This window comes from Lupinus angustifolius, chromosome LG09 (assembly GCF_001865875.1).
Source record: "Lupinus angustifolius cultivar Tanjil chromosome LG09, LupAngTanjil_v1.0, whole genome shotgun sequence".
Lineage (NCBI taxonomy): Eukaryota > Viridiplantae > Streptophyta > Magnoliopsida > Fabales > Fabaceae > Lupinus > Lupinus angustifolius.
In genome coordinates this window covers 15,632,544-15,645,627 of record NC_032017.1, presented here as the reverse complement: position 1 = coordinate 15,645,627, position 13,084 = coordinate 15,632,544, and the positions used below count along the sequence as shown (strand labels likewise).

Genomic DNA, 13,084 nt, shown 5'->3' with positions numbered 1-13,084 from the left:
TTCCTGAGGGAACCGATTGATCTATTTTTACTTCCTTGCGAGGATATGTTATTTCGGGTGCATACAAAGTGGCTTGGTATAGGACCTGTACTCTTGATTTTTTTCCGACTAGGTTATTGGGAAGATATTGGTGTGAGGTGGATGATCATGACATAGCATGCATATATTGCACTTGTGGAAGTGGATTCCCACATTTGAGTTACAAACATCATGCATCATCAACATTATGTACATATTATTACTTATGGTTATTATATGTGTTTTATGAAATGTATGTTGATACATTATTGTTCATATTGATAAATGTGGGTTATAATGTCGGTGATAGATATTATATGTGTATGTTATTATTTGGAGTATGATCCCCACTTATGCGTTATGTAATTATAGTCATGACATCTTGTCGATGAATGATATATTGATAATTGGTAAATTATGATATTGATGGGAATAAGTGTTGTTTACATTACCTAGGTTGATTAGACAATTGTTTATGAGAACAATTGATGAGTTTTGTTATATTACTCAGGTAAAATGGATAATTGTTTACGAGACCAACTGATGAGTTATAATGTAATATGTTATATATATATGAACTGTTTTTCATATCTGAGTGTAATATTCTGAGTAAGTCCACGCCGTCAATGAATTTACGTTCATTAGATGTCTTACTCTCTCTATTTCTCTTCTTTTCTATTGCTTGCTTTTCGGACGTGTGCTCGTCAGGTAGACAGCTTTGCTCAGATTTGGAGCTACCCGTCCGTGATGTTCCAGGAGGGGGCATGAGGAATTGAGGAAAAGACAGTACCCTAGCATTGGAGTTAGCCACTAGGAGTTGCTTATCATTTTGTGACTTTTGAAACACTGACGGCTTCAGCTTGTTCATGTCTTTGTTTAGTGTATGTTGGCGATGATTAGTATTTCCGCCCTTTCTTTTTGGATTTTGTATATGTTAGTGGCGATGTAGTTTCTGCCCTTGTTGACTTAGTTTGTATGAACTAAATATGACTTAACCATTTATATGCATTGTGTTATTCAGGAGATTGTGAATCAGGTTAAGTTATCATTCGATAACGATAAGTTGATTTTCCGCATTTGAGTTACTTAAAGTGATGTCCCGGGAAAGGAAGGTTTTAAAAAGGAAACAATTTATACATCACCATTTCAAAAAAAAAATTTACCCATTTTTCCGCAATGTTTTTGAGAAGTATTTTTCGGGGCGTTACATTTTTTATCACAATTGTAGCATATTCCTTGAGCTCTTCTTTCTTGCATTTGGGTTGTGGTTAGATGCCGAATTGGCATAGTTGAAACTGTATTGGTCGGTTTAGTTGGGGAAATTGGGTTTGGACGTTGGGCCATGGGCGGAAAATTGTTGGGCATGTAGGGTCTGGGAAATATAGGTTTAGAGTCTTTGATCTTGGATTCCACAAGCTTTGCCAATTCCAACGCCTCAGCAATGGTAGTTGGTCTTAAAATAGATAATTCCCTCTGAATATCCGGCAACAGTCCCGACAAAAAATAATTTAGAATGATGTTTGGGGATAGACCCCAGATTCTGTTATTAATTTACTCAAATTCCTGCTGGTATTCAGCGACAGTCCTGGTCTGGCAGAGCTTAAACAGTTCCACTAAATGGGTTTGGTAAGTAGATGGCCCAAAACGAATTTCCAAGGACCATGTGAAATGCTCCCAATCAGTAATGCTACCATTGTAGAAAGCCCATTTAAACTAATTCAATGCCTCACCTTTCATGTAAAAAGAAACAATATGGAGTCTTTGGTCAGGTAGAACTTGGTAGAATTGCTATGCTTGGAATAACCAGTCAAGGGGTTCTGTACCATCAAATGGCATGAGTTGTAGTTTGGAAGGTCTAGTTTGGTTAGTGGGGCCAACCATAGGGCCCATGTTGAGACGGTTATACGTATGGTGGGGGTTAAAAAAAGGTAGGACATGTGTGTGGGTATGGGGAGGGTATCTGTGGTGGTGTGTGGGATGGAGAAAACTGTGGGTTGTTGATGTGGGGGGAGGGTTAAGGTTAGGGTTTGTAATGTAGGAAGAGGAAGCCAAGCAGGGGGGGGTCTAGATGTGGCAGGGCTAAGGGTGGAGGAGTAGTCATACCTACTAGCTTCTCCGTTATGGTGCAAAGAGAATCTGCTATGGCTTCATGCCTTGCAGCTCCTTGTTTTCTTGTAATTTTTCTGCAAAAAATTACATTAAATTTTCATCCATCTCTTCGCACCAATATTATGGTGAATATAAACTAATCTGTTTTGTTTGGGTAAGGTAGAAAACTTATTTTTTACATAACAAAATACAGAAAAGGGTATGAGGTTCTTTGTTTATGTTATGATTATTTTATTTGTTTTTTTACACTATTTAAATATATATTTTTTAGTATTTACCATAATATATATTTTTACTATAAATTTTTTAAATTTTTAATATTGCATAACAAAAATTAAAAAAATATATTAAAATAAAATACAATATAAAAACCAATATTGTGAAACTCCAGTCGGACATCAAAGTGGAAGAGGTCCCGTATTAGGTTTAACCGGTTTGAACAGTTAAACCGTTTAGTCGGACCGACTGATTTCATATATAATTTATCATTTTTATCTATAAATATATAGTTATATAAAAATACAAAATTTTATACTATTAAAAGTTAGATATAATTATATTGAAATAACATCTTTCCATAATTTTTGGACTAGAGTAAAACAAAACATTAGAGTTGTCGCGCCCCTGTTTTCGGCTGCACGACTTTGTTTAGAGTCGCCACTACATTTTATAGTTAAAAATGTAGAAAAATATTTTAAGCCCAATTACCTTGGGCTTTTGGATTTTTGATATCCAGGTTCGGGAGTCAGTTACAAGGTAGGGAAGGTATTAGTACCCTACCCGCCCGCCTTAAGCGGTATCCTTCAAAAATATATGAATTTATTATTATTATCATTATTATTAAATTTTATGATTAATTAATCAATTATTAAGAAGAAAAAAAATAGTTTTTTATTATTATGCCTGACAAGATTGACCCTGGTCCTACGTATCCCTTTTAAGGGAATCAAGGCTTACGTAGTTCTTTAAGTAGAAAAAAGTTTATTGGTTGAGTGTATTTTAATTAAAGTAAATGTATTTTTAGTCAAAAATATATATTTTGCAAGTTTTGCTTATTATTGGAAATAAAGTTTTTATTTGGTTATTTAAAAATGGAATAAATTGATTTTGAGATTTAATCGATTGAAAAGAAGCGGCGTAACGCGACCATTCGAAGATGATTTGAGAAGAAAGAAGCCTTCAAGGCGACCTTCTCTCCATCTTTGATTAAATCTCAAAGTTAATTTACTCTTTTTGAACTATTATATTATTATTATTGTTTTATGCCAAGAAACATAATGAACGTTCAAAATTTATTAATTACAACAAAAATAATCCTCATAAGTTGTCAGTTGATAGATATATAAAAGTAATTTTAGTTTTTCTATTTTGACTAAATATTAGAATGGGCCTTAATAAATCAAATAAATTTTATTAATAATTATTAATCAGTACTAGTATTTGATGATATAACATAAACTATTTATAAAATGATAAAGTTTGATACAATTATAATGACCATTTAATCAAAATAACATAGACTTTCTTCACATTTAATGTTTGTTCCCAAGAAAGAAGTAAAAATAATTACATCGTTATAAATTTTTTTTTATGCAATATTCTTTACCCAAAATCAAAATCATATACTTCTTATAATTGTTAGATTATAATTAAATGAGTAAATAATAAAAAGGATTAATATTAAAATGCCTTAATAATAAAACAGATTAACATTAAATGTCTTAAACGCATACATAAATATTAAAGCATAAATAATAAAAATGCAATTAAATGCAAACCTGGTTGCAAAGGGGACACACGTGGCAGACTATGATTGGGACGCGTTGGAGGTGAAGGAGCGCGTTGACACGTGTCAAAATGCGTTTGGCTGGAAGGGTGGATGCACGGTACACAGCGTAGACTTGCGCGCGAGTGATTCCTTCCTCCCACGGGAGGCAGAATCGAGTGTGGTTGGGTGTAGCGTAGCCCGACTACGTTTCGTTCCTTGATTGGTGGATCTCTAGTCAACAGGAAAAGAAGATCTGGTATGTTGATCAGACGGCCACTGTTTGAGCAATGGATTAGTGCACACTGGAACTGCGTAGACCTGACCGCACTGGATTATTCTGCCTTTAGAGCTTCTTTTAGAATTTCCCTCTCTCTCACGCAGGCTTATGCAGTGTTCTAATTAAAAAAAATTTGGGACCCCTTAGCCTCTCACAAACCCACCTATTTATAATAAAATGGCTAAACCCTAATCCCTAAAATCTTGTTAACTGAACCCTAATTTTGTTGGTCCACTATCACTATTTTTAAGGGGGTTTAACTCACCCACCAAGTCAGATTTGACTTGGTGTTTGTATTATTTTTTTAAAAACTATTTTAAAACATAATTAAATACATTTTTATATTTTTATATTCTATAAATTCCGGAAAAAAAATAAATAAATAATTAACTGGACATTGCTTTAATTTTATAAAATTATATTTTCTGGAAAATAAAAATATGAAAATAATTTTTTGTTTATTTGGTATTTAAAAGTGATTTTTAAGAACATCTCTCTTATTTTATTTTAAAATTCGAATTTAATTACCAAAAAATAACATAGAAAATATTCTTAATTATTCTTTTTTTATTTTATAATAAAATTCAATAAAATAATGATACAATATTATTTTTATCCCTTTTTCTTTAAAAATATGATTGTGGGCTTTTTAGGGTCCATTTAAATTTAATTCTTTTTAGTTACTTTTTATCATTTTGAATTTTCGGTTAACCCAATCACTTAGATACAGGAACCTTATCGACATAAAATTAGCGTTATCATTTGTTATATTTTCAGTTAATCCAAGCACTTAAATTTAGGGATCTTATCAACCTAAATTTAAAATTATTACTCATTATATTTCCCTCATTCATGATTATAATTATTATTTATTAACCGAAATTAAAAAATATTTTTATTATTTTCAATTTAAACATTCTGGGCTTGACAAAATTTAAGTGTTCACAAGAGTAATTCTATTTTTTTAAATTTTAATTGAACCGTCTCGTTCACTTCCCGGGTTATTGAGGTTCAATCGGGTTTAGCATGGTCGGACCGGAGTTTCTCTGGTTCAAAGCGGTTCAACCCCTCACTCGGTTAAGACTAGAAACCATAGCCGTTTTCAAATTCGGTCATTAGTCAAACCGATCAGACCGTCCGGTCTAATTCGATTATCATAACATTGATAAAAACCAATATCAATATTAAAAACAACCTAGTACATAAATAAATAGAAGTTGTTAAAGTTGAATTACGCAATTGACAAAATAAATAATATACAAATGTCAAATTTTATACAAAAGTTTTAATAATGTCATCCCTAATTGAATCTCGAACAAGACACGTGTGATCAGAAAATATATTATCCATGTGTTCATCAAGATCACCATCATCATCATTGGTCGCCCAAGCCCAAATCTGCCTCTCACCTGAGCGAAAGGTTGGCGCTCAAGCGACACTTCCAATATTGAAGGCCAAAATCTTTATGCCTTTCTCGCCCAGGCGACACCTGTCGCCCAAGCGAGGTACATCAACTTAAAACAGTTCACTAACTCGCTCAAGCGAAAATCTCTAGCTTGAGCAAGAGTCCAAAATGCTAAGAAAATTAAAATGGAAGGTCTTCAAGGATATGCTCTAACAATCCTTACATTCTTGGGTTGTGTGGAATTTTTAAATAAAAGCCATATGTTAAAAGGACAATGTTGTGAAGAATTATGATATTTGATGGAAAGGTAAAAAGGATGAGAGATAAAATTAAGATTGGATAAAATGGGAAGTGAAAAAAAATAAGCTAATAAAAATTAATTCAACCCATGATTTTGGAGCTTATGCTTTTTGCTTATTTTTTTCAAAAAATAAACTTGAGTTTATAATTTTATTTGGTTGCCAAACATACATAGTTTATATTTTCAACTTATTTTTCAAAAAATAAGCATAAGCTTCAAAATTTAAAGCTGGACCAAACATGAGCTAAGTCTGTTTACGAGTAGTATTTTAGATGGGAACATAAATAAAAAACTTCAGAGCCATTAAATACATTTGTGAGATAACACTAAGTTTTCTCATTATTTCCCTCCAAAACAACTTAACTCGTAAACGAAAGTTATCCTTTTCATATCTATTTTTTGGGTACAGAATGACCATATTTGAGACAACCATTTACCTTGCACATCACCAACCACAAAATGAAACCAAAAGATGCTAAACGATTGGAGCATATGATGGATAAATAAACCATTGTATGTAGTATTAACATAAAGTGGTTAATCAAATAGAGCCATTTTCTTGTATGCCATCAAGTTGATTGTGGTTTAAAACTTCTTTAGCACGTGCACTCCTATGTTTAAGTCGTTGGTGTAGTGTCTCAGAAATCTGGTTGAAAAATTCAGGGTCCCATCTATGAATCAATAAGGGGTCCTCAGCATAGCATATATAAATGGATGTAACAGCACTTTCCACAACAACCAAAGCTACTCCAACCTGAAAATACACATTTCATGTTAATTTGTACATAAGCATATAGTCATACGCACAATAAATAAATATTTCTTTGATGCTAATCAAGAATGGTCGTTTTGAATGATTTTCATTAAGAACAATAAGCAACGCATTCCACAACTAAACTTTTTCATTTACCAACAACACGTTGGTTCAATGGTGTAAGGCCCGCTGGATCCCCAGATAAACCAAAAGTTCAAATGTTCGATTTCTGGGAGCAACACTTGTTGTGAGGGATAGTCACACACCCTGAAATGGATTAGTTCCTTACCGGCTTATCCACATGGTGAGGATATACCCTTGGTTAAAAAAACTTTCTTCATTTATGTAAAAGCCCTCCAACCGAGGCAAGGAGTTCAATCAAAAAATTCATTGTTGCTCACTAATATGCCCAAAAGAATTAACTTTTGCGATAAAGGAGGTTGTAAACTTACCAATACCATTCCCATCAGCATAGATGTAGACCCAATCATAAAAGCTCTGTCACTCCATTTGATCCAGGCCCAAACACCGGAGCAAGTTCCAGTTATCAGCCCACTGAAAATGGTTCCCATTAGCAGCACAGCACCAGAGCAATCATAGGCCACGAGTGCTTCGACTCCGGTTGACTGGAATAACTCCCATGCATCTCTAGCAGAACGGTTAAAGCTTTTACCATAAACAGCAATCTGTAAAGAACATGAGCATAAACCAGGATTGAGTTAGTTTTTCAAGAACCAAAGGCAATTTACTATATTCACCAAACCTCAACATAAGTTGTCCATATGTTTAGATTTCAATTTCCAAAATGTTGCGAAGAAACCCTGCGAAGGTATTTTCACATCTCGCCTCGTTAATGTAACAGGTAGTTAAACTAAATGAAAATCGGCAATATATCATATTTGAGTCTTGATTGTAACTTATAAGACACAATTTCTATCACAAAAGTTTACCTGAACATAAGCATACTTGTTGAAGAAGCGGACAAGAGTCTCCACGAGATGGAAAAGGAAATCAACACAGCAAAGCAAACATTCATTCTTGCCTATCTTTGACCGGAGTCCTCTTATCTGAAAGACATAAAAAAATGTACGAAAGAAAAATAGAAATGAATAGCCTTCGTGTATAATGGAAATGAACTTCAAAGTAATTCACGAAAAACAGATAGTGGTCAATACCTCCCAACGCAGTGTCCTAATAGCAGCCGTGAATAATGAGCCATAACAAATGCTGCCAAAAGATGTTGTTAAAGCATACTGTAAAGTTTTCAGTAATGAGTTAGCAGGAATAGATGCACCATCTCTATCACCATGAATACTAACAACAAACACCATCCCAGACACTACGACATGTACAGTATTACAGAGTACAGCACCTGTCCAAAATAAGCTTATAGAGAGGACCTGCATGCATGATAGCAGTATCAGTGTAATCTGAAAAGAAAAACTTGCATGCACAATTTGCAGCCATAGCCATTCCTAACAAGCATAGATAGAATGAAGAGCAAAACTTGCCGTCTCACCACAAGAAGCCACCAGCGTCCGCCGTCACCCATGCTTGAAGCCACGACACCAGCTGCTCCGAATGACCATAAGGCCATCCATAAAAGCACAACAACCATAAATGCATATGCCACTCTCAGAACCTTGGGAAGATTCCATACCATCTTAACAGCTTTTTGCAGAACCAACATTGTAAACGGAAGTCTGGAGAAGAAGAAAAAAGAGCCGCCGGAAATCATTTTAAAGAGCAAATTGATTAGACATAAGGTAAAAAGGAACAGCGGGAAGAAATAAAATAATAATAATTAATAAGAAAAATGACAGCACATAGCTTCCAAAATCTGAGATAATCTAAAAAAGTAGGTAAACAACTGTTTATTAGCATTTTCATGAAAGAGGTAGAGTTATTGCAATAATCTGGGTGATTAATTGTGGAGCTTTTTTAAGTTAAACCCTCATACAAGGCTAACCTCCCCGGACGTCCAAATTTATCCACAGGAAATCTGAGATATCATATAAGGAACAGTTGGTATAAGATTTTATGCACAACATATTTACTCTAAAAACCAAGTAAATTTGAAAGGTTCAGTAAAAGTTGTCAACAATCAAAATCCAACAATATTAAGAATGATGGGTGGTTGAGTTTTTTGCTAAATATTTACATTGTTCACTATGGGATATGGCCTTTCATCTAAAGCTTTAATTAAAGCAGAATATTAGGATTAGTTTTTTAACTACGTTTATCATAATTATTGTATACACTGACTTTAATTCAGATTGTACACTCAGCTGCATCGCCTATAGAATTTAAAGGAAATGAATACAAATTTAACCTGAATTGCCAGGTGCGCTAATGACTTACAGATGAACCAACATAATCAAAGTTGATTAAGCCTTTGGAAAGGTAGGTAGACCTTTCAAAAGGTTGCACACTTTCATAGTTTCACCCCGAGATCAACAATGAGAGTCACATCTTCATGTTTTAACTTTCAATAAACAATTAAACCAATGAACTCTACCAATGAGGACTTAACCCCATCTCATCTCTACTTCTCCAATGTCTATAGAATTAACCTTCAAAATAACATTCACTACTACACTAAATCCATTTGCTCTTTCAAGAAAAGACAATTCTATGTTCATAAAAAAGGATAGATTTTCTGCCAGCTATCAAACGCAAAAGAACAAAAACAAAAGTAGTTAGTCTCGATTATAAATCTGCAACAACATCAAACATTAACTTCTACCCAAAAACCCAAACTTCAAGAGTGGACATGGATGTAAAAACAAGTTTCACCCGGCCAAGTAGCAATAAGAAACCATCATCAAATCTAACATAAAACATATCTAAAGGCTATTTTCAGTACCATACCTATCTATAACAGATATCACATACAAGAACTGCAGAGTTGCTCCAATAGCAAAAGCAACACCCCAGAAAAACTGATGAGCCCAGAAACACAAAACACTGATCACAGCAAGATAGGTAGTGAGGATGTGCACAGAAACCTTCATCATATCGGTTGCACGTGAACCTAACAGCAGTAACCAACTACACCCAAGTACAGTCCCAACTCCCCCAGCAACTGCGTAGAGTGGCCAGTAATCCTCCGTCAACCCAGCCTCATTCTCCATGAACCGATAGGTATACTTATCAATGTCAAGCCTGTTCTTTTTCTTGAACCTGTTGAGGCCAAGAACCCCTAGAACACAACCAAAACCAATCAAATGGGTCACAAAAATTCCTAACCAGAACACGTCGTGCCAACGCCGCCGCCGTGATTGGTCCTTAGTCATGGCTCCACTAGTACTACCACTTCTCTGATATTGCTCAGCATTCTGTCAAAATGAAAGCAATGGTATTCAGAAACAAACAGACAAACACCAATAACAACAACCAAACCTTTTCCCATTGGTTCAAATACATGAATAAAAAACCAGCCATAGTCCTACTCCTATCATTAAATCATGCATATATAGGTAAACCATTTATATCTAAATCATTATTTATAGTTTTTCTTGATCTCCCTCTACTATGCTACCCTCCATTTGATATATTATTGAGGTCTTCTCCACACATATCTGAACCAGCTAAGGCATAATTCTACCATATTTTTTGTTCAGATACATGACTTTCTCTATAATGCATTCATTCTTACTACTATCATGTTTGATGTGTCTCCTCATTCAACACGACATTATCATTGTTTAACAGCAACATTATCATTGTTTAACAGAATTGGAATGGCCATGTGTAACAAAATCAGTGGAAATAATTGGGAATTTTTTTTTTACTATTTTCCTCATGAGAGGATAATTGGGGTATGCTATGATAGATCAAATAAAAATGAAGAAGTGAAAAACTTTTGCCAAATTGAGAGTAACTAAGATACCCCAGATAAACAATCAATAAAACAATTAAAAATGTGACCTTTTCCTCTCCACTGGACAGAACAAAACCAGTGAAATAATTATTAAAAATATAAGTAAAAAAACTCTTCCATAAAAGAGAGTGATTGGGTAGCTAAATTAGACCCAAAAACAGTGAAAATGATAATTTAATGAAGAGACAACAAAATTTGGAGTACCTGATCAGTAGTTACAAGAGAAGGAGAAGGAAAAGAAGGAGTATTCATGAATGGAAGAAAAGAATAAATATTACAGATGATTGAAGAGAAAGAGATCAATTAAGTAAAAGGATAATCATAAATATAATGGCATCACATGAGTTAAGAGACAAAGGAAATGGAGTGGTGGCTTTATGAATAATAAAAAGTGTAAGATGGAAGGAACAAAAAGAGTAGAAATGGGAATGCGTTATGAAAAGTGAAACTCAATCTATAACAAAGAGTTGAAGTGGATAATAAATTGGTATGTTGTGGACATTGTTGAGAGAGAGAGAGAGTACTTTTTGGAAAGTTGACACGCGCCATGATTGTAATGTAGCCATGTTTATAGGCTCGTGAACTCGAAGGAACAGCAGTGCTATGCATAGTAGGACTAATAATTGTTGTCCACCAAATCTCTTATTATATTCGTGGTAATAATTAAGGATACAAATTGTTATTAGCCTCAACTTAGCCTTATAGCTTTCTCTTTTAAATTTAAGGTTTTAGTTTTTTTCCCTTTCTTATTAATATTATCAGTGTGGAGCAAGTCGGGCTTAAATTGTGGAAACAAGCAAATGAGATTATGCATGCAATTGAAAATCTATTAATTATTATATAATAAAAAAACTTGTTTAACATGTTATATCCTCCTCTCTTTTTTCTTCTTCCTATTAAAAGGTCATTACTAGTACATTCTCACACTATATTATTACTTTTAATACATTTTATATTTTAATAGTTGAATATTAATTAGTGATTAGCTCAAATGTTTTGTTATGTTAAAAAGTAATAATCACTGAACATTAGATGATTGAAATCATTTTTCATATTTGGATTATTTCTTTGCACTAATTTATCTATATTATTTAACGTTTGTTATTACTCCAAAAATTATTGTATTTTTCACCATATCAAAACTTTGTGATATTTTTTCACTGGATTTGAAAAAAAAATCAAATTTGAAATTGTTTTTATAATTTTTAAATATTTTTTAATAAAAAAACTCATATAATACTACAATTTGAATTCCATATTTTCATTAAGAAACTCATATTTGAAATTGAAAAAATCATTTCATTTTCTATAACTTTTAAGTTATTTATTTACTTTCAGTTTCTATTTTCATTAAAAAATTAAAATTCAAAATTGTCATTTATTTTCTTTATGTCATGCAAATACACAAGTAACACATCTGTTCTTAACAATGTGAATGTATGAGTAACAACATGTGTGTTTTCAAACATGCAAATGTGTGACAAACATGTATGTTCTTAACCATGTAAATTCACATATAGCATGTGTTTTTAATCTTGCGACAAAAAAAACACTGTCTCGTACGAATGCATGAGTAACTTGCTAGTATACTTCGAAACTAGAGTCAATATTACGAAGAAGTCTATAGAGAGAATATAAAATTAGAGATATTAAGTGTTAACTTTCTTGTGAGTAGTATTGACAATTAAGATTATCTTGCCCATACAATATCCGCCAAAATTAGGGCGGGCATGAGATGACCATTTTTAAATAGGACATGAAATATATTGCTCTGCCCACCCTAAACATGGGCAGGATGGGCAGCGAGCCGCCCTAATTAAAATTACAAAATATATACAAATATACACTAGTCATACAAAATAAACAATACATAATTTTTATACAAATATATAAATGTATTTATCATAATAAACAATCATACAAATGAAATAATATATACAAAATACAAATGCATATATAATACATAATATATAGTGCATAATTTGCATAAAAAAGGAACATCACATATGAATATATATAATATACAAAATACAAATGTATATATACAATAAGAAAGTGATAGTATTTTCTCACATTTGATACACAAATTTGATGTTCAATACATTCTTCAATAATGTCCGTGAGCGCCCGCTTAAAATGCCCATAGGCAAATCGGACATGTTGGGCGAACATTTTAGGGTGAATGACTACATTTTTCATGCCATGCCTGCCCAATAAGTGCGGATGGGCGGATCCCGTATGCTTTGCCCAAATTGCCAATGATACTTGTGAGAGGTCTCCTCTATTTATACAACAAATGAGAATGAAGTATTCTCTTATAGATGTTGTTGGCATGACAAACTATCATGTCCTATCAAGTTTGCTCCGTACACGAATGAATTGTTTTATCCGTGTTGGGCAACCTGTAACGCCCCGAAAAATACTTCTCAAAAACATTGCGGAAAAATGGGTAAATTTTTTTTTTTGAATAAAGTTGTATAAAATTGTTTCCTTTTTAAAACCTTCATTTTCCGGGACATCACTTTAAGTAACTCGAATGCGGAAAATCAACTTATCGTTATCGAATGAT

At 33.3% G+C, this 13,084-nt stretch overlaps 1 protein-coding gene across 1 annotated transcript; it reads right to left on the bottom strand.

Annotated features, from left to right (window-relative positions):
- LOC109357384 (CTL-like protein DDB_G0274487) lies at positions 6,339-10,980 on the bottom strand. The gene is made up of 7 exons (XM_019601316.1): positions 10,720-10,980; positions 9,504-9,970; positions 8,152-8,335; positions 7,808-8,032; positions 7,583-7,699; positions 7,085-7,318; positions 6,339-6,632 (listed from the first exon to the last, which is right to left on the bottom strand). Exons 1-7 carry the CDS (start codon positions 10,765-10,767, stop codon positions 6,420-6,422), a joined length of 1,488 nt encoding a protein of 495 aa, XP_019456861.1. The 5' UTR covers positions 10,768-10,980; the 3' UTR covers positions 6,339-6,419.